Raw genomic sequence first — 23,963 nt, 5'->3', positions numbered from 1 at the left:
ACGAGATTCGGGATATTATATATCGAATCGAGAAGTACACGTGGCCAGAGAGACCACAACCCGCAACAAAGGAGTGGAATCGCAGTTAATTTGCACACTCAAAGTGTGTGTGTTGATTCCCCTAATTAATTGATTGCTATATATTGGGTTTATGGTAGCAGCGTGCATGGATGGCAATAATCAAGTGTGTGCCCTGTGCACTTATACATACTCACTACCCACTGTACTACCCCGTGTACTTGTATTACTGTAGGAATGGACCTGCACTAACCCGGTAGTGTGGACTTGTGAATATCAAACTGCAGTAGCAACCGCTCTACGAATTATGTGCCAACACTCGACGATGCATCCCATTCGAAAACTACTTCATTACCGAATCACTCGCTTGTATTTTCTGATTAAATTCATCGAGGGGCCAAAATTGTCAAGTAATGAAAAAATACGTTTACTTTTTTTTTTTTTTTTTTCAATAAAAAAACATCATCACTTATTAATTAATTATTATTATAGATAATAAAAAAATTTTGTGATGGACATATTTTTATTTTTGTAATTGAATTTGGTATCATTAGAAAGATTTTGACAAGAATTGGTACCTTCTCAGGATTTTATAATTTTTTTTGTAATGTCCAATTTTTTATTAATTTGTTCCGACACATTTTTCATCTAATTATTGATAATTGATCTTATCATAGCAATATTATTTTTAAACTTAACCAAAGTACGTATATTGTGACTAAAATATCTAAAAGTCACTGATCCAAAGTTTTCTAACTCATTAAAAAATTTTCCGTCATTGCATCGAAAAAAATTTTTGCTCATACTACATTAAGCGTTTACACTTGATTTGTGTACCAAATAAAGCAAAATTTTCTACTTTGTATCATTCGTAATTTTAGGTGGTTACATATTGACTGCAGATTGCTCATTTTGATTATTAATTAATAAAGAAATACATAAAAAAATAATGTAAACTCACCGAGATGACCGTTCTCGTAGTAGTCCCCATTGTCGAGCCGATGCTTCTTGAGAGGAGGATGTCCAGCAGCCGCAAGATGACTCGCCGCTAAACTCAGTCCCATGGATGCTCTCTTTGGCGGTCTCCCGGGCCTGGAGCTGCACAGTGGTAGAGAGTTACTGTGGTTAGAGACAACCGTCATCGAGGTAACGATTTACCCCGTCCGCGTTTGTCGATTTTTCGAGCTTTATTTTAGCTTATCAGCTTTTCACTCACCTGGTGCTCTCGACTTTACAACCAAATAAAATATCGAAGTAATTATGATAATAATAAGTAACTTATAAATAACTATGATAATAATAATAAACCAATGGCATCAATGTGTTCGAGAACAGCAGCATGTAAATTAAAATTTTAATGGTAAGAACAAATGTAGCAGCATTTAATCAACACCTCGGAACGTCGGCGGGCAAAAAAGGGTAACCGTCTGTGAATTGAGGTGGCAGTGCTGTCCATTTTTCATTTTACAGTGCCCATACCCAGGCGCCAGCGAGGCGCACACTTGCTACGTTATGTATTTATACTTATTTCTCTTTCTCTTAATCTTAATCTTAACCTTAATTTTTGTATTTATTTTCTTTTATTGCTCACAATACAACAGATAATTTAAGATCTGAACACACAGCCAGCAAAAAGGTTCTCATTTACTCCCGGTCACGCTTTCAATCTAATCCACGTAACACCCTCAACTTTGTTCCGACTACAGTCATTAGCGTTCAGATAAAAAAATGATTGATTATTTTTAGAAATTGATCTAAAAAATCAGAAAAGATTCAATCAAAATTTTTAAAAGAAAATAAATAAAAGATTTTAAGATTTTTAATTTTGACTATAAAATTTATTTAAACTTTGAAATATTTTTTATTATTTTTATTGTCCATTTAAATAAACTATATGTATAATCTACGAGTGTATTAAGAGCCTAATATAAATCATCAACAGGTTCCGTGTTAATCAACCGCGAAATTATTCCAGCGAATTGAGTACATCTATTTTTTTTTTTTTAACAAAAAATCCGATAACCGAATGATTTAAATTGTCGACGAATGAGCGTGAAAATATTGAAAAAGTCCAAGAGTTCAAATGAAAGATACTCCGGTAAGACTCATATGCAACCAGTCATATATATATACATATATATAGGTATATAAAATATACGAACATGGTATCGGAATAAACGGAGATCGCGGGTATAATTATTCATTTATAATAGTATAATAAAATACTGGAGATATCTATACCGATTTCATTGAAATAATTCGTACGTACGGATTCCAACTGGTTGCAATATTATTCGTTACGCAAATCAGATCTCTGCAATTATACACGCTACATGCTATTAAATTTGCATTCACCGAGTTGAGGGCTTTGATCGCTCTTATATCGCGTATATGATTTTTTATTTTTACATGTATATTTTTAAGTACATAATCTGCGCATTACATGTATATAGGATTTTTGTCAATAAACGTAAGTGTTTATGTGTATGCATTTAAACATTAAGATGTAGATGTTGAGATACTTCGACGCGACACACATCGCCATAATAAAACATTCTGTTTTTACATAAATAAAACGATCGGCAGATCGATTGATACCGTTTAAACTACCGCAAGTCGCGTTATAAATTACCAGTTGCGTGTGGTATTCGATTTCTCGGGACCAGGTGCTGAAATCCAGTATCGATTCAATGATTTATTTGCTCGGTTTTATCTACTGTTATTATTTTTAATCATTTGTTCTATTCATATACATAAGTTTGGAAAATGGATAATGATTATTGCTTTAAATTATTAAAACATTCAGTTGAAATACATTTTTTTATGGAGCTGTGGTAAAATATTAATAACTTTAAAGTCAATGTTAGTCAACAATAGATTTTTAAATGAATGAATTCGCGATAACTCAAAATTATGTGTAGAAAGGTATTAAAGCCTAATTCATAAAAAGAAAAAAAATCGACAAAAAAAAACTAGGTTAAAAAAATTAATTATTGTGAATCAAGTATAAAAATTTTTTGAACTGAGGAACTGTTCTTGATTTAAGTCAATTTAACTTAATTCAATAATTTTTCATCTTGATTCAAGACAATAAAACTATTTAAAACCATTTTCTTGGTTCAAAAATGTTTCACTTGAATCAAGGTAAAGAAAACTTTAATAGTAACGCTTTAATTTTTGAAGATGTGTAACCTTCAGCTTCACAGTTTCTTATTTATTCCGGATTCGGATTAATATTTAACTCTTACTCTTAGGGACTTATAATTTATGATTCAAAAGACAGTATACAAAGCAAATGAGTATTACGATAAGCTAAGCGTTTTCGAAGTAACTACGAAAGTGTATATCTAGAGCTATATATACGATCTTGTTTTCGGTGTAACCTGAAGCTAAGCGGTTTAAGAGATCAGGAGCACATAACCGACCGCGTGATGAAAATCCTCCGAACAATATCGCAAAGTCTGGAATGCCAAGAAAAAAAAAAGGAAGGAAGTGATTTGGGGGTGAGTGCTAAATTAAAAAAAAAAAATAAGAGTACTCTTCTTCTTGTATAAGAAAGAACTAAAAGATGCCTGAGTTCGGAGGACTGTCGACCGCGACTGAGGGTGGAGGTAGACAGGATAAAAAATTAGATTTACAAATCTGTCTTCACTACAATCTCGCACCAGCTTATTATTAGTGGCAAAACAACGTTAATGTTTTTTTTTTGAATTGCCAATGGAAGAGATTAATAAAATAAAAGCCAGAAATGAAAATCAGGAGAAGTGGGAGCACAATATCACAAATACTTTCTTACTGGAGTAAGAGTGGCATATCAGTAAAGCACCTCGAGGGGCGAGAAGGTGGAGGAGAAGTAAAAAAGAGGAGAAAAGAATAAAGAAAACAGTTTCATCGGGCACGAACGTAAGATAATGACCTACCGCCTAGCCCGAGTCTTGTGAATAATTCATAGCAGGCTGCGAAATACATTCCACGGATCGTTAAACTAAGACTTTACTGGAACTTTGATGTGCCGTGTGAGAATCATACAATACTTTGTTTCTTTTGCCAATTTGAATTGAACAACAACAAGCGTCATTTATCATTCCGGCAATAAAATATAATCCCGCGGTTCCATCAGCTGCATGGGGGGCAGAGTTAAATACAGAAGGACTATTAACAATCAACATAAAAATTATTTTACGTTGGAAAAACAACAAGTGAAAAAATTTTTTGATATGAGCTAAAATGTCAATTTAAAAAAATTTAATATTTCAATATACAATCTGATGCTATCTCCACATAAAATTTTTGATATTTTCATGGATAGCATATTATGAAAATTGGCCATACAAGTTGGGGATTTATTGTCGAGGATTGAAATAAAGGTAATTATTCACTATTGAAAATAATAATTATTATTACTTTTGAAAAAGTTTTTGATAATTTGAAACGTCCATGGATAGAATTATTCAAAAATTAACCATATTGCACCTTAAATGTTCATTTAAGTCAATTTATAATTTTTCAACCAACAGAAGTGTTAAAATTCTCCATCAGGGGGCGCATAGTCGTTGAACTTTCTCTTAAAAAGAGAATTAAGTTTGAAGTATATTGTAATTATAAAATAAAAAAATTTTTTGGACTCTCTTAGAAACGTTATTTAAAATTGGTTGCTCGTTATATCAACCACCAAACCAAAAATTGCCTACATGTTACATTTAATTAACATGAAACATGTTAATTAACATTTAATTTCTATAAAAATTGAAAAGAGTAACCTAATATGATCAGATCAGGCTATATGTGGTCATATCAAAAATTTTTTCAGGAAAATACTATAATTCTAACGAGATTTATGGGATTACTTAATTTTTTATGTTATTGATAATCTGAATCTTAATAATCTTTATCGTTATGATGATAATTTTTATTAGAGCTCATGAAAGGTGAAAAATAAAAAATGCAAGTTCACGAGCTCCGTACATCGCACTTTCCACGGAAGCGAGCGCATAATTAAGACAATTAAGCTACTCGCTATAAATCACACCATGCTCATCTACTCTCGTACTCGGATACGATATCAGATCAGCGATCCACACGCGTTCCAGCGAACGAACGTACCTATGTACTCTGTATTGTATATTATAGCATACGCGTTCCTCGATGCCGCTTCCAACCTGATTTACGTCCAATTGCTTTATATTTGCCTCACAATCGCGGCAAGATTTTTTATTCTCATCAATAACCGCGAGTTGAAATACTTATGTGCCGATTGACGCCAATTAGAATTCGAATTAGAGAGGAGTGGGTGATCGAGTGATAGAGTGAAGACGAATATAGAGATAATGCAAGTTAAGGTGTCATATAGTGATATTATATTGATATATATGTATGTATGGAATATGAAAGAGGTGGAGGTGGAAGCTGCCATAAATTGTCAATTTCGAAGTCAATTTGCCCGGGCTTACCAATCGACTGCCGGTTAATTTCAAGGTGAATTGTGTCCAATATGGGTATATTATTAATGGCTGGAAGGGGTCGCTAGGGTGTGCACTTGGCACGGGCGAGGGTTCCAACCCCGTTTTCGCGCATTGAGCAAATCTATTCCTCGTAACAGCCGAGTTCTGTTTTAGAACGACTCATAACTGAGATTAAATTTCTCGAGTGTTGGATTTAGAGTTTTTATAGTTTGGTCATTGATTTTTTTTTGGAAAAAAATTTTAATCAATTATTTTTGACAGAAAAATTTTCAAAAAATTAGAGTGTTTAAATATTTGATTTAAAAAAAAAATGCAGACAAAGAATAAAGAGAGCCAGTGTATACATTTATTTATCATTAAGAAGTTATCTAAAGACATCCTGCTACTAGTTTCGTGCAAATAGATAATGCAAAGTAAATAAAAGTGTAAGAATCTGTAAAGGAAACGGCACGTTTGTTCCCCGAAAAACAAACAAAATTCCGGAAGCCTGATAAATATATGACACAGCTTATAAACGCACTCGGTGTATGAAAAAATCAAAAGCGAATGTATTATAAAATTATGTGGGGAATTTTAGCCCTCGCATGTCATGCTTGATAGAACTTTATCCCCATCATTTCAAATACTTTTCCCCAAGTTGATTTTTTCTTACTGTAACTATACATATACTCGGATTTTTTTATTTTACTTTTATTATTATCTTCTTTATATGACTATTATAGCAGCGTCAGATTTCATGATCCTCACAACTGGTAAAATGATACGCTATTTTTGTTGTGTTACTTCTGTTATTGTGCGCTGCTCTGCTTTTTATTTCATTGATATTATTATATACATTGAAACATTTATATTTATATATATGTATACTACATGTGAATAGACATCCTCGTCATTTTTTTGTTTGAATTATTGAATCCACTTTTTACGGCCTATGATTTTTTACAGCATTTATTAAATTACGTAAATAAATATCTATTCAATAGAATATATTTATAACAATAATATATCTTACCAAGTTCTCGTATTAAAGAGATTTATACTTATTAATAAACTATTTAACTTTTCTCGCCAAAAAATATCATTTAATTATTAAAATTTCTTGATCATAATGAAAAATATTCTAAAAATTTGCACCTATAATTTATAAAAGTTTGAATCTCAATTTCTGGGTGAAATTTCGAAAATACAAAAAAGTAATAAGAATACTTTATTGTAGAAAATTTAATTTTCTATAAAAAAGACACTCATCAATTTTATCGTATTTTTCAATGTTTAGGCAGAATAATAATTTAAAAATACTGAAAAAATATCAATTGACAAAAATTTGATTTAACAAATGTATTTTACTCTCAAATGACACTTTCTTAATGAATAAATTATTTTAAAAAATAAATTTTATTTTCATTCAAATTTTTTCTACATTTCAATTTATTTAAAAAAAGATTTCTTTTAACCAAAAAAAAGTGACTGAAAGAACTTGTAAATTTTTTTCCAATTAAAAAGGAATACTTAATGTCAGAAATGAACTCGAGGATAACAATAAATTTTTCGAGACTTAAGACTAAAAAAAATGAGTAACTAATTGAAAAAGTTTCAGGTATAATTGATAAAAGTGCAGCATAAATAAATAATTTACGTTGAAATTGATAATCCCCGGGGCTTACACACCCGTTACGGAGCAATGTGAGTGTATGAAGATAAAAAAATTAAAATTAGCCAGCCTTAGACGCGTCGCGATGAGGAAAACCACCCCAACGAATAACGAATATTATGCAAAGCCACGAGCAATAAAAATAACATATTGCGACCGAGAGAGGCATAAGTTTTAATCCAATATTACTAAGATAAGTCCTTACCCACTGCAAAGCATGGAAAGAGCCCAGCCTCCTTCCTCTCTATCCTCTCTTCTCCTTTCAGTTGTTCTTTATTTTTGGTTTCTTCCTCGAACCCCCCACCCCCGCTATCTCGCGATTCGGCTGCTCTCGGTAAGATTTCTTTTGTGTAAGGCACCCCAACTTTACATTGTGGTTATTAGAAAATATTATTTTCCGTACACACGAGCCGCATTCGTACATTGGGGGATAAGAACCAGCGAACATATTTAATAGTACCGTAACCTCAAACGAACCCGAAAGATATTTTCCTTTCATACACGCCATCAAATTCTTAAATTACCTTTTATTTTATTTCATTTTATTCGAAATAATATATTTATTTTTATCATTTTATTAAAAAAAAAAAAAAAAAATTTGATAGACTCAGTCAGCCCGAAAAAAAAGATCCAATCTGATAAAATTTTTTATTATAATGGAACATGGAAAAATTTTTCATCTGACGCGTGAAATCTGTAGAAATCCAATCGCTTAAACTTATTTTTGGGCTGGCAATAACCAAACTTGAAATAAGGGTGACAAAAAGGTCCTCGTAAAAATTTATAATTTGGAAAATAATGTCATGAGAGGTTTCGACTAAGCAGGAGAAAACAAAGATGGAGTAAATAAAACGATAAAATGCCGAGTTATAGAAAAAGAAGCTTCAGATAATGATAAAAAAAAAAAAAAAAAATACGATCGAGTGCTGTGATGGGAAAAAGAAAAGACACTGGCTTTTATTTTGGATTCTGGTGGCAATTGAGTTTATAAACCGGGAAATCGAACGGAGGGATGCCGAACGCCGAGAATCGAGTTCATACTTGTATATATAAGCTTTCAGTTTTTATACTTTTGGTTGTTCCTATCTTCAGGACGTCTATTTGGTTTTTATATAAATTGAAATGACCAAAATTGTGATAAATATTTTATCAAAAAACTTTTCTAATCACATTCAATAAAAATAGAACAGATTTATTCGAGTGAGATGAACATTTTTCTATTTTTGGTTCAGATGATTTTATTGGATCACATATGGAGTGATTTTTTCCTCTTTAGCTTGAGGCACGTTTATATTTACAAACTTTTGTCGAGTTTAGTAAAAAATAATATAAACACTTGTGTATCTATATGGTCGGAAAATGTCTTTATTTATGTATATAGTACAACAGTCTAACGATTAACTATTGGCTATTCTTTGGAGTTTTTAAACGCAATGCGGACATTAAAATCGAAGTATAAAATAAAAACAGATGTGTACATACAATGTCCACACATGAAGGAGCAAAAGGAAACAAGAATAATTGAACGAGCGATAAATTGCCGGCTAGCACGATGGATAAAAAATATATAAAGCTAAAAAATAAAACTGTCAGTTGCTGTTTGAAAAACTTTAAAAATAACAAACTTTTGACACATGAAGGATGTCATTTTATTGTCACCTGTTTTTTATTTGTAGTTTTTTATTTTTATTAGAATTCAAATTTTTCCCAGAGAATTAAATCTAATTCCCAATAATGCAGAGTGTAGACACAAACAAACGTACTCACACATAATCCCGTCAATCTCGAGAACGTGGCCTACTCTCGCCTCCAGACGTGTAATCCTGCCAATTTGTGAGATGAACATATCCGAGGAAAGATTATCTCGGCGCTTGCTAGCAATTGCCATACTTTGATTCTATTTTTTGTCTCTCTATTTATGATAGAAGATTAAGTTTCTCAAACATGATTACAAATTTAAAAATCAATCAATCGAGAAAAGAAAAATAAAATTATTTATATACAAAAAAAAATTTGGGGAGTTCATGGCTTTCAAATAATTTAATTGCTCTGGAGTGAAATTCATTCTGAATTAACTCCCGAATTTTTACAGTGTAATAATAATAATTATTATTTTCAATAGCGAGTGATTGCCTTCATTTCAATACTTGACAATAAATCCAAGACTTTACGACTCACAGAATAAATAACAAACCGAAGTACTCTAGGCTTTGGATGGAAAACTCTGGGGTGCAATCACTATCCCGTTAAACCTCATGCTTATGTGCGGGTGTCCACGAGCTCGTCAGACTTTTACGACATGGCTCAACTCCCCCAGTGTCTAACAACCTAAACGTATGTCCCAATGTCCGATTCGCTGTTATGAAGGCTACTAAATGAAGAAATCTGCAACTAGGGTGAACTCGGGCATCAAATTACTCGCTTTTTTTAATTTTTTGAAATGAATTTTAAATAATTAAAATATTAATTTTCGACAATAGAATAAAAAATCAAGATTTTTTTTTTTAACTTAGTAAAAAAATTTTTTATTTAAATTCTTTACAAAGCAATGTTACCGCAAGTAGATGAAGTAAAAAATTAACCGATTTATTTTATGTTAATTTAAAAAAAAAAATTGTAATAAAAAGGAACTAATCAGAAAATGAAAAGGAAGCCTTCGGTGTTTACAGCTTCTGCCGGTAGTAGCTTTTTATAACGATAATTAATACGGTAATTAACCGAAGCGTCTGAAAGAAAATAACTGTCAATTATACTTTATTTAAAAGTAATGCTATCAAGAATATATTAAAAGTTATGATACCAGATAATATATAGCCACGTAGGTACTCATCAAGGTGGAGTCGACGATCAAATAACGAGCTTATTCAATTTATTATATCCAAGTACACTCTTTAAATTGTAATTAAATATCAAACGCACTGCACCTCGCATTTACATATGTACACCTGCGACGACCAAATGGCCTGCAAGCTGCACTTCCTTCGACATTTTATTATTTTAAATTATAAATTGTAAATTATCAACTCTTGCAATTTTGCGCGATTTTTGTTTTTGAATTGAAAAAAATATTTTATTCAAGAGAAATGTTTTTGATAAGAGGAAATTATTTTGAAGAGAATTGGTTGTTTTGATTCAAGAATTTTGCGTTTTGAAACTTGTTTTTTAATCAAGATTGTATTAGTTTCGTAAAATAAAATAAAATTTGGCATTGATAACACCATTTTCAATTTAAAATATAGTTTAGATTATCATGGTTGAAAATAGTTAAGTTCTTTAATGAAAAACATTTTTTTATCCTCTTTATTTTATTTTATTAATTCTGTTCATAAATTTTTTAAGTTAAATCAAACTAAATATCTCAAAACAAAAGTCAAATTCCCAACGGAATATTTTCCTTCTCTCAAGTAATTTATTTTTTCACTGGTACAAAAATAATATTGAGCGCTCCAAAAAAAACGATGTACATTCGTTGCCATCGCGTGCTTCTAAGTTTAACTGCATTTAATTATTTTATTACTGTATTAAACTAGTTAATAATAACAAACAACGTCTTCATAATCATGACTGTCATTTACTTAGCTTTGCTTATTATTATACCAAATTGGTAATTACCCTTGGCGTATAACTCTGTACTAGAAAATTTAAAACGTCTTTCATTTCTTCGGCCAGCAAATTGATATAAAATTACTATTATTATTATTATTGTACAAAGCCGTCAGTTGTAATTACTCAAGCATTATTTAAAATTTATAATTTATAATTATTATAATTGAGGCGCGAATGTCTCCCGTAAAAGTCAGATTGAGTTACACGATAGCAAGAAGATAATACAAATTGGAGTAGGCAAAACATTAGAAATGAACTTGCTGACAAGGAAGTACATTAACTTGAAGTAAATTAGATTTATTTATTCCCACGCGCGACATAAATAATACAACATGTACGATGATCGGTGTCACGTGCCCAAGCAAGCACGCGTGTTGACAACTCTCCAACTGGAACTGGACTAGGTCCAATCATTTCTACAATGTAAATGTATAATTATATGTACAATAATGTAATGCGGCGATCGATCTGCATTCATTGAATATTACGATGCATAGCACACATGTAATATCGATGCACGGTGATCCTCGTCGATTTATCGCGATGCGACAGACACAATATTATATCGAAGCATAGAGCGCGTGGACGTGTCGGTTTGCGGTTGACCCCTGTTATGTCGGATACCTCTGTGGTTATGAGCATGCCGACATTGCTCAACTATTGTTCTTGTTTCTCATTCATTCGACATTTAATGTTTGTTGTTTTTACATTATTTTTCTATTTTCGTTCTTCCTTCGATCAAAATAATGAAAATTTTTTGTAATAATTATTTTTTATCTGATGAATTAAATATTTAATTTTTAATATTTAATATGTTATAGTAATGGGAGGATAAGATCTTTACGCTCGAATGCACTCAGTTGTTTTATTTTTTTTTTTGCAGTTGTATTGTGTACAAGTTGATGAGGATGATGTCGAGTCGATCGGAATTTAAGTGGACGATTTATTAATTCAACCGGATGACAACCGTTGGCTGCAATTGATTTTATAAGTTTCGCGCCCTCGGAGGCGTCCAATCGTAACGAATCAGTCACACGTTTTGTTTTATTGATAAATACAGAGGAAAGTTAACTCCTTGGAATAATAGTTGTTGTCACTTTAGTCCTTGGTGTGCATTTTGATTTTTCATTAGCGTGGTAGGTATTATTGTGGAGAGTATTGAAGAGAAGGAGATTAAATCAAAACAATGTTGTTTCAAAGTTAATTTTGGTTAAATGAAAAAATTTATATTATTTTTATTAGTATTCACTGATAGAAAAATTTATTATGTTTAATAAACTTTATAGACTGTTAATAAATTACTTTTTAATTTTATAGATAACTAGCTGACCCGGCCACACTTCGCTGTGGCTTTTTTTCAATATTTAGCTGACTCTAGCAGGTATTTTTCAGCCGATTGGTATTTATAATCATATATTATTTATTCTAATCAATCCGTGGTGTATAATTTGATTTTATATTAACCTCAATATAATTTGATATCAATTATCGTTAACTTTACCCATATAAAAACAAATTAATCTATGATTAATTCACTATTACTAATAATGACCACTAACTGTCAGTCGTAGTATAGTCCAATGAATTACGTACATATATATATATATATATATATATATATATATATATATATATATATATATATATATATATATATATATATATATATATATATATTAAAAAAAAAAAAAATAACGTTAACTAAATTTAACAGATGGTGATTTTATTTTCCATAAAATAACAATGATAATATCACATAATATAAGATGCAAAGATATAACTTAAAAGCTTGAACAATTATCAATAATACTAAATGTATATAAATCATCATCGATTTCTCCTTCCAATACTCTTTTTTCAACTTCATACCAAGGTAGCTCTTGTATTACAAAATTGCTAGAAATCTCAATTTGATTGAAATTTTGAACTCTAAATTTGAAAAAAGATACCAAAACATCAGTAATATCGCAGATAATTAATTTTGTGTTTCACTTGATGATGCTCTAAATTAATATTGAACTTGTATAATTCATTTATCTATTTGTCAAATATCAGAGACTGGATTACTAAAATATATTTTAATTCTTTTTTTGCCATTCAAGCTTCATTTTTAATTGTTTTTTTAGTCGCTCCTGTTTTTTAAATTCTTCTTGTGCCAAGTGATCTCGCATTTCTTTAAAGAACATTAATGCATTATAAAATGCTTGATTGAATGATATCTAAAATAATAATATATTAATTAAAAAAATAAAAACTTGATTAAAAAAAAAAAAATTATTTTATAAAATTTTAAATTGAATTAACTTTCCAATGAACAAACCGATTTTGAAGTCGTTTAAAAGTAATATAAATAGTTTACACACGGCAACACACATAAATACATACATACAGAGACAAACACATACAGACATCATCGCGAAAACATTCGTGACAGCTTTCTAGGATGTCAAAACGTCAACAATTGTTGGAAACTCAAATTTTACAAAACGGGGTAAAACCAATAACTTCCCAACTTTTGAAAATTTTCAATTTTCTTAGCCAGAAGTTAAAAAGTTAGATAAATAAATAATAAAAATGATAATTAATCACCGTTTGCGCTTGCATCGTTGCTTCGCCAATAGTATTCGATATGCTCTCATGAAATCCTATTCCTTGGTGGAATTTTCCTGAACGTAAACATATTTTTACAAATGTGGAACATCCAACCAATACACTACCGTCTTCTCTTTCTTCGACATAATCTAAGAAAAGAATACACTTAATAGAAATCCACTTCGTAAAAATAATACACTTAGTAAATATTAAATCATATTAAATACTTTTAAATCCTTTTATTTAATAAGGGGTATCGAATATATTTTCAATGACTGAGTTTTTAACAGCTATTCTTATCACTAACTATTTATTTTAATTTTCGACACCTAATTGATAGTTTAATATTTTTCACGAAAAAATTTAGAAGAATATACTGTATTTGTCTTACCGTTGATCTGATACATAATATCATGCGACCAATTTATTGAACCAAACACATAATCTGCTTGCATTGCCAGCCATTCTAATGATAAACTTTTTTGATCCATTATTTATGCACATCAAATTTCTAACAACGTTATTGAAAAAATTCAAATTATAAATACAATTAAATTCTAACACCATCAAACATGTTTTTTTTATAATTTTATTAACCTAATTTAATGTTTACAGTCGATATTAAACTTTTAGCTAACATTCATTTATTTAAAAAAAAAATAATTGCTAAATAAAAAATAACTTCTAGCGTGATATTCCAAAACTCTGATAATTTAAGGGGTTATATCCACTTGTAAGTCCGAAAAAACGTGTTTTTTGTGAATTTTTTGTGAAGAGGCTTTTTATTAAATAATTACATAGAATAAATGTGTATATAGCGAATTTAATTTATTTAAAGAATTCGCAATGTAATTACAAAAATATTAGTTTCCGTTGTTCCTGTAGTAGATTTCCTAGAGGACCTCCACAAAAAGGTTTCTGGCGGTGAGGAAGATATCTTTGATTCAAATAATCAGAAATAAAAAAAAAAAACAAAAGATTCATTGTTAGGATAGATGAATACAGGTAATCATCGATGGAATAATCAAAATTTTGAATTGTGACATAATGGCGGCTTCCCGAAGAAAAAAATCGCTTTTTTTTACGAAAATTTACACTTTAAAGTGGCTTAAAAAATCGAAATTATTGTCAGAAACCTTATTCCTACGATCATTACCTGACAGAAGTATCTAAGAAGATTGTGTGAAAATTTCAAGCTGATCGGTCCAGCCGTTTCGGAGAAATTTTCCTCACCGGCTTTAAAAACATCATTTTGAGAAAAATTAGTTTAAACTTATAAATTTTTTTCTAATATGTGTTTATCTTTGTGATCATTTGCCAGATCAATTTGAAATTTTTAGAGAATGTACTTAAATACATGTACATTCCGAAAATATATAAAAAAAAAATTTTTTTTTAATTCTAACTGGATATAATCCCTTAAGGCAACGACTGAACTATCCTACCAAAATCTATGAATCCTCCAAAATGCAGAAATTCAGGTTATTTTATCATATAAATACATTAAAGATACAATTTTGTTTATTCTTTTAATAAAATAGATTATTTATTTATTGTAAAGCAAGGGGATATACAATATTTTTTGTTTTATTATTTGGCGTATAAATATACAAATATTTTGGATTTCCTAATCTTGAGCAAGCAACATATAGTTGTCCATGTGAAAAACATGGACTCGATAAATTCAATCCAGTAACTTGCAGCGACTGGCCTTGAGCTTTGTTAATCGTCATTGCAAAAGCAAGACGGATCGGAAACTGCAAGCGTTTAAATGTGAAGGGTAAATCAGTAGGAATCATCGGAATGCGCGGAATCAGAACATCTTCTCCTTTAAATTTTCCAATAATTATCGTTGCTTTAATCAAATTTGGCAAAAGTTGTTTAATAGCAAGCCTAGTTCCGTTACATAATTTTGGAGTATTTAGATTTCTAAGTAGTAGTATTGTAGATCCAATTTTCAATGTCAGCTTGTGTGGTGGCATTCCAGAAGGTTCTAATGAATTAAGAAATTCGATTGGATAATTAATAGCATCATTTTCTTCCGTAACTGTGTCAATGGATTTATATTCTACAGCTTCACCAGGAATTTTTAATTGAATTCTATCATTTATTTTATTTACATCATCATTTTTGGGAGCTAAGATAGCACGCTCAGAAAGCCAGTCATGATTTTTAAAGTTACTGGCGATGTTCGGGAAAACTTTATTGTCAAGATCTTCTATTGATGACTGAAGTTGACAGAAATTTTGTGGAAATGATATTTCCTGTGATTTAGGATTAACCGGAAGCTTACCATCACCCATATCCAAAAGTTGTTTGGCAAATGTTCTTGCAGAGTCATCGTTGAGTAAATTCACACGCATATTGGTCGATAGCGTAATTTTTTTAACGTATTTCCAAAGAAACGAATATTTGAGGCACGCGTTCAGCTCATCTGCTGGCGTTGATCGTTGAATCACAGGCAATGTTTGACGGAAATCACCGGCAAGCAATATCACAACTCCACCCATTATACGTTGATCGTTTCGGAAATCTCGTAGAGTCCGATCAAGTGCTTCAAGACCTTTTTTATGAGCCATAGTGCATTCATCCCAAATAATGAGTTGACATTCCTTCAATACAGCTGCCATTCCAGATGCTTTTCCAATGTTACAAATAGGACTTTCTACTACATTTAAATTCAATGGCAGCTTAAAAGCTGAATGCGCCATGCGTCCTCCATCAAGTAATGTAGCTGCGATTCCCGATGATGCCACAGCCAAAGCAATCTCGTGCGTTCTTCGAACTTCTGCGAGTATCAAGTTTAGCAGAAAAGGTTTTCCTGTGTCTCCTGATGCATCAAGAAAAAGAAGTTCACCATTTTTTTTTGCACATAATCCATAACTGAGTTATACGCAAGTCTTTGGTCGTTTGTTAAGAGTTTTTCATGAGTCTCTACATAAACGTGTAAAGCGTTGACGTCGTATTGTTTTTCCATCAGGACATTTCTATCAAGAACTCTGAATCCATTACGTTTCGGTGAGAATAAGCCCAGCTGATCAAGATTTTTATTATTAATTGATCCACATATATCTTCAAGTAATATTAATGATTTGTTAAAAATGTCTTCCGAATACTGTACATCAAGATTTGGATTGTCTTGACGTTCTCGTAGCAATATGTCTTCGCTCATACTCTCTTTATGTTTTTCCCATAAATCTTTTGGATTAGAAGGTGCACAGGTAGTTAAAATTATTGCAAACAGAGTTCGAATTTGGTGTGGATGACATGTTTCAGATGCTTCTGTCAACGTGTCGTTCCAATGTTGATCATGTTCAAGCATACCAAGTTTGAAACATGCTTCTCTGTACGTTTGACACTCTTGACCATCGATGGTTTTAATTGCTTGAAACGATGTTGGTCCTTTAATCACGTGAAGCAGCATACTGTAAATAGTATGTAAATAGTAGCATTCACTATTACTTGGATGAACAGTATATACTCTTCCTAGTGCGCTAGTAGAGAATATGCCAGCGACTGAAGGATGTTTTATTCCTTGTTTTCTTCTGTAAAATTGCTTTGTAGATTGGATCCAAGTATAAAACTGCGGAACTTCATTGTATAATAATGTTTTTGCGAACTTATCTGTTGCACATAAGTTGAAAAAAGCTGTTAATGTTGTGTTTGGTGCTTTTTGAGCGGCATTTTCTTCCATGAAATAGACTCGTTGACCGTTTTCTAAGTGAACACTATGATGAGTAACAGTAGGAAATCGTTCGTGAATGTCAAAACCTAAAATTCGCCATACGGCTTCGTTACTACTAATATAACGTCCTATTTAAAACTGATCGATTTCATTTATAGGTCCATTGGAATTAGCGATTCCGAAAACCGCCATATCACTGCCTTTATTTACATATTTACATATGTATTTAATTGACTTCACTGAATTGCAGATCTCTACATTGATATGTGCATTGAATGATTTTGAAAGTATAGGAGTATAAGGCACAATCCATTGGTTATCAATTTTTACATTCATATTTTTGATCTTGATAACTGCTGTGTGTCCTCCATCAACTGGTTTTCGTCGTCTATATAGCGGATAACCATCGCCACCAGTTTGTGTTTCTTTCAAGAGCTGACGTGGATAACCTTTGGTGCATTTTCCATCTTTCATGCAAGGCGAATCTGGATTATATGATCCACATGGTCCATGAACCATACTTTTTTTTATAATTTCAAATAATTCTGGATCTTCTCTTTTCTTGGGTAACTCAGCACTAATGATATCGTCAGTTTTGTTTGAAACAATTTTTTCAACCAACCAAATTAAGATATGAGCATGTGGTAAGCCTCTTTTTTGCCATTCAATAGAATACATCCAACAGCAAGTTTCTCCATATAAATGATTCTTAGTAATGAGGTCCATTAAACGTATTAATTTTTGTTTAAAAACTCTTGCTATCAGGTCATGTCGGTCGGATGGTTGCTGCCCAGGCGAAAGTAAGTCTTTAATTTCTTCCCAAGATGGATTACATGTGAAGGTAATGAAAAGATCTGGACGTCCATTTTTGCGAACATACGCCAAAGCATCCTGAGCATATTCTTGCATATGTCTTGGACTTCCAGTATACGATGATGGAAGTATTACTCTTTGTCCAATATCGGCAGCTACTTTATCATTCGATATTGTATCTCGTAAGTGAATGTACTCATTCAATGGCGTTTTATCTGCTTTAATAATGACTTTGAAGTCATCTATTTTCGCACCTTCTAAAGTAGATTTAAAATCTTTGATTAAGTAGTTATGTTCATGGAGCATAATCTGTAATTTAGTGATAATTTCCCGATTAGTATTTGTACTGAACATAGATCGTCGATCAATCTCTTTTTCTACATTATCCATGAAATAAATTTTCAAAAATTGCGGATTTTCTTCAGGTAGTGGAAGAAGTGAACCAATCTGATGATACACTTGTCCTTGCACTTTAAATGTAGGCATAAAATTATTAAATTTTACGATATTTGTAGCCCCAAACGATGTCATTTGGAAACAGGAGTTGTATTTTCGAATATGCTGAAGAAAATATTTAGACTTTTTTGTAATTCCAGTTACGTAGGTAAGAAGAGGTTCTGGTGGATCATCCAATGGTGATAAAATAACTTTGCCGTTGGAGCAGCACATACCAGCAGTTTCTTTTTTAAATTTCAAAGCATGACAGTATGGGCATACAATATTCATCGAACCAATGTTAATATCACGATGCATCTGATAATTATAATCTTTATTGTAATTAAAGGCTTCTTTATTGAGATTTTTTTTCGTTCTTGATTTAATCTGTCTTGATTTTTTATCATCTAGACGTTTGCTTCGCTCGTCAAGTTTTTCAGCAGCTCTTGTATTAGACGCTCTTGCTCGTAGATCTGCCAATCGAACATTACGTTGACTAACTGTTTCAGCTACTCTCAAAGTAGAAGCTCGAATTCTATTTGCTTCCAAACGTGTTTCTTTTTGTTGCGGTGTTTCAGTAGCTTTTCTGGTTGAGATACGCCGCACGTTCCTCGTAGCTCGTCCGATATTTGACTTTTTCCGTGTCATTGGGAATACCGTCAATAGTGTAGGACCATAACTATCTGTTTGTGTAAATAAGTCAGAAATTATTTGTCTTACGTTTGCATTTTAAATTGACAATTTATTGATATTAAACTTATAAGTATACGTACCAATTAATAGTGATAATCAATATTTTATTATAACTAATCACTACTTCCTATTAGTAATCACAATATCTTATAATAATAATCAATGTTTATGTCTTATGTAATTGATGGATTTTTATTGATAAATAATAGATTTGAAGTTAGTTGATTTGCTTGTTTGACAGCTTCAATTTTTTTTTATTAATAAATGAATATTAGTTATTTTTTAAAATTTATATTTAAAAATTACGATTACTTATAATGAAACTAACTTTACATTTAGTCAAATGTAGTAAAAAAAACAATCAAATTTGCTAATCTCATTACAAATATATTTTTAAAATTTATATTTACAGGAACTGTCATAGTGATCGTTTCATCGGTATAGAAGTTTAAACACCGGAGCGGGATTTTTTGGTGCGTTTGAATCATGTAGAAAAAGCATATTCATTTTCTCTATAAAAAAATACATGTCCATAGCGATTTTCAAAGTGATCGGTTTATCGGTATAGTAGTAGATACGCCGTAGCGCCATCTTGAGGCGGGTTACAATGATGAAAATCATATATAAACCTTCTCCATGAAAAAATACATACACATACCAATTTTCATAACAATCGGTCGAATAGTTTCGGAGTTTACGCATGTCATATATACAAACATTCTCTTTTATATAGATAGATTTAATTATTAATGAATTACTGGTTAAATACGATTGTTTAACAGCTGATAAATAGTTGTTCATAATTAATAAATATTTTTTATATTTTTACATTTATTTGAACCCTTGAATGAAAAATGAGTGTTGAAATTTTACTTTGACACTTTTTATAATTTTTTTTTATATAATATATTAAACAAAATAATTATTAAAAAATAAAGATACCAATGACACATTCAGTCTTAAAGATATTTATCAATTGTTAAAAAATATTTGTAAATCATAAATAAATATTTATTAACTAATAATGAGTGTAATTTTTTCAACAAAAAAAATTTAATGAAAATTAAAAAAATCCTCGCTTACAATTTAGAAAATATAAACTGTTTCTAAATGAGTTAATTTATAAACAATTAACAAATTTTTCAATCAGTACATCACCAATTTTTTATCCTAGAAAAAATTTCCAAGCATGTGTAAAAAAATACTCCTTTTAGAGAGATGAAGGGATTAAGTTATAAAAAGAATAGAAGATAGTAAAAATAAAACTGACGGTAAACAAAACGGAGGGTTGGACTGAATGGGGTAGCGTCTAGATGGGAGTGCTTTACAATGAATTGCTCCGACATCGGGCATCAGGAACGTCATTTAGCGGTCGGCGATAAAGATAGACAGAATGTTGCCTAGAGAGAGTGAAGTTGAATAATAATCCAGTGGATTGTTGTTCAGTAATATCATATCCAATATGCTTGTTCGTCTCGTGTTACCACCCCACACATCTCGCCGGTGCATTGTTCTCAACTCGGAGGTTGCTTTCCCGAGCTTCTGCTTGTGCATATGTGTGCTATATTCTACATTCTAAATCGCTACATATGAAGATTGTGACAGGGTGCCGACAGCAGAGCGCCTGCGTTTTCAAAGAGGGTTGCTACGTTGTTGATGTTGCAGATCTGACCGAGCGGTGCATATGCTCTATGTGCCGTGATATCACGTATATATCATATAGAGCCGGCCGATAGACCCCGTAATGCCATCTCTAATTCCATGGGAGCTGATTTGATTTTGGCATTAAGATAAAGCGACTCAGCGAGGTGTGCCCCCGAAAGCATCCCTCTGCACTGATAATCGTGTTTCTACAATGCCGATTGCTCCGACGAATTATATCTCTGCGGATATGCGTGTGTATGGAATCGTAATGACAACAATAACAACGTCATTATAACGGATACCTCCCTACAATATAAACTCCTACATAGAATATATATATATATATATATATATATATATATATATATATATATATATATATATATATATATATATATATATGTATATATGTATATATCAATATCAATATCATCATCTGTTACAGTATCAGTATCAGTATCCATATTAGCACAGTAACGAGATCCTTTCACGTACAACAATTATTACTCTATTAATCCTTTGTTGAATTTTTTGATTTTTTGTATGCCAAAAATTTTTATTTTTTCATAGTTGTCTGTAATTTCTCCGAAAATATTTCATTTGAAAGGACGATTTATACCCGAATAAAAAAAAATAAAAATAAAATCAATATAAGAGAAATAAATTTCGACCAAAAAGATTCGAAAAATTTGAATATTTAAAATTAAGAAGAAAAAATTATTTTCTTTACTCAGAAATTTTTCTTTTTCTGTGCACTCAGTAAAAGATAAAAAATGTAATACTAATATTTCCAAGCAATTATCATTTCCCGGCGATTTAAATTGAAAGTGGCTCTAATATAAAAATAATTCTAGCCAATTTATTATTAAAAACTTGTTAAATTGTAACATTGCAAGTTAAATTTAATTTATTCATTTTTTTTATTTCTTTAGGGATCACATTAACTTTTATCGATAAATTTACGATACAAGAAATATACTTAAATTATTTCCAAGCTCAAAATTTATTTGTCTGAAATAAAAAATCCTGGGCATAATTGATTTAGTGCCTTGATCAATAACTGTATGAATATTTTATCAAAGATGCGGAGATTATGATTATAATGATGATGATGGGATAAAGGGGGTAAAATAGTACACCGAAGAATGGTTTATAAAAGCCCGGAGGAGATGAAACACGGAATAATATTAAGGTGAGCTTTATCTAAATGTTAATACAAACCCATTATATCGACTTCTCGAAAATATCTGAAAGAATCCCCGAAGAGACTGACTCCGTCCCCCTACCCGTCTGTGTGTTATTTTTTTATTTCTTTAAGCTACACAATATACATGTATATTTATATTTATACATATTATCCATTCGGCTGTAGAGACCCGCTGGGCTTTAAAACGAAACACTTAAAAATGTAATAGCATTTGTTACTCGAAAATTTACTTTTTAGTTATTTTCATTTTGCTTGTTCTCCCTTTAGGTACCCCCGCACTCACTCCGCTGACTCCGCTCCGACTCTTTATTTTCCCATTATTCAAATATAAATGTAAATGTAAATGTTGATACAAATGGATAGGGAATAGGTAAATGGAAAGAGAGAATTCAATTGTGAGCGTTTTGAAGGAGCGTATGAAACATAACCAAGGCATCGAGGCCCGAGTCACGAGTAGGCGGTTGCCAAATTAGTTTACAAGGAAGCGTCGCTTAGAACTTCGTCTGTCCCCAGACTAACAGACTCGTTTAAATTTTTTTATTCTTCTTTTATTTCATTTTATTCTTTTTGTTTCGCTTGTAGTAAATATCAAAACAAATGTCCAGGGGGTTGATATTTGCTATTTTATTTAAGTAGACACGCTCGATTAGTCTTTGAAAATCGAATGTCAACGAACCGAAAAATCTAAAAATCATGAATTTGTAATTTTTACATTTTTCTGTCAATTTTTTTTTATTTTCTTTTTAATTTATAGTTTTGTTGAATTTTGGATTTTTTTAATTTTATTAACATTTTTCATAAACCAATAAATTAAAAAATCAAAAAGAGACGACTAAAAAATTAAATCAAATCAGACAAATAAAATTATCCGCTAAATTATTTATCTAGTCTATCCCAAAATTTCATAACATAAATAACGATATTACCAATTTAATTCTCAGAAAAGTAGCTGACCAATTACTTAGATGATAAATTCATTTTTTTTACCAAGAAAGAGTGAAGGCAAAGAAGAGATTTCCAGTAAAAATTAACTCGTGAAAATAAATAGATCTATCGAAGGGAAAGATTGTCGTGGGTCAGCTTTTACGAGCAAGGCGTGTCACCATGACTCGTGCGAAGAATTACTTGGGCCGAGCGCAAGGTGATTTATCGACTTGGACTCACAAGCGAATCTAAAGAGCGCTAGCTTGAAACACGCACTGTCCTCTATTGTAACGCGTTTCATTTTCTCCTCAACTTTTTTTCCAAATAATGACAAAAAAACAATTAATGTCTCAATTTCGACTGCTCAAATTAAATAATACTGTAAAATTGATAAAAATAAAATTGAATTTTCGAAGAAATTAATATTTAAAAAATAATGAGTTATTTCAGTAGCAAGTATTTTTCTCAAAGGAATAAAGAATAAAATTTCCATGAGCTATTTCTACATCAGGTGATAATTCGTAATGAAGAAAATAAATCACAAAATGTAGCACTGATGCTTTAACTAAACATTTAATATAAAGTTGAGCAAAGCCCTGGGGTCGTCTTTTACGAGGTAGCATATTTCTGGGTTCCTGGACAAGACATCGAATCGTTAGCCCACCCACTGCGAATACGAACCGAGTAGAACATACCATGGCAGTCAAAATAGCATTTGAAATCATAACGGGTGATTGTCTGCGTACTGTGTACTGTCTACTGTCTTCTGTATATAGGATGTAATGTACGCGACTAAAGTTATGAAGCAGTTAAAGTCTGTCCCTCTTCTCCTAATTTCTTGCTGGAATAACGCCGAGCCATCTCTGTTTTCAGTTATAGTTATTACATCTTATACTATATACTATATACCATATTCTACCGATCTGACAGAGCAGTTTTCGGCAAGCTCTTGAGAGCCACCACATAATACAACAACAACCCCAATAGCAGTCCCCGTTGTATATGTTATACGATATGCGTCTTATGGAATAATTTAGATGATTGGCCAGAAGGGGACGCGACAGAGCTTAACCCATTCGCCTTTTATTTAGGTTACTACAGACTATACTGTGCATGTGTGCTGTATAAGCTATAGATTGAGGTTACTTTCCGGATGTCACTCATCGTTTCAGATATACTGCAAATACATGTCGCTAGTTAGTAGTCTACATTCTCAAACCTGTTCTCGAAACA

At 31.4% G+C, this 23,963-nt stretch overlaps 1 protein-coding gene across 4 annotated transcripts in view; it reads right to left on the bottom strand.

The window, feature by feature from the left end:
* Dac (dachshund family transcription factor) overlaps positions 1 to 23,963 on the bottom strand; it is a 202,265-nt gene that overhangs the window by 116,721 nt on the left and 61,581 nt on the right. For 2 of the 4 annotated variants that reach the window (XM_074246324.1, XM_074246326.1), the window contains exon 3: positions 980 to 1,116. In XM_074246324.1, the coding sequence (XP_074102425.1) occupies positions 980 to 1,116 (137 nt within the window). The remainder of the gene's footprint in view (positions 1 to 979; positions 1,117 to 23,963) is intronic. The other 2 variants (XM_074246325.1, XM_074246327.1) reach the window with 1 other exon arrangement.

The sequence above is a fragment of the Cotesia typhae genome, unplaced genomic scaffold (genome assembly GCF_013202065.1).
Source record: "Cotesia typhae breed Kobodo isofemale line unplaced genomic scaffold, CoteBio_Ctyphae contig_48, whole genome shotgun sequence".
Classification (NCBI taxonomy): Eukaryota; Metazoa; Arthropoda; class Insecta; order Hymenoptera; family Braconidae; genus Cotesia; species Cotesia typhae.
Note: the sequence above shows the minus strand (reverse complement) of the source record. Positions and strands in the feature narration are given on the sequence as shown.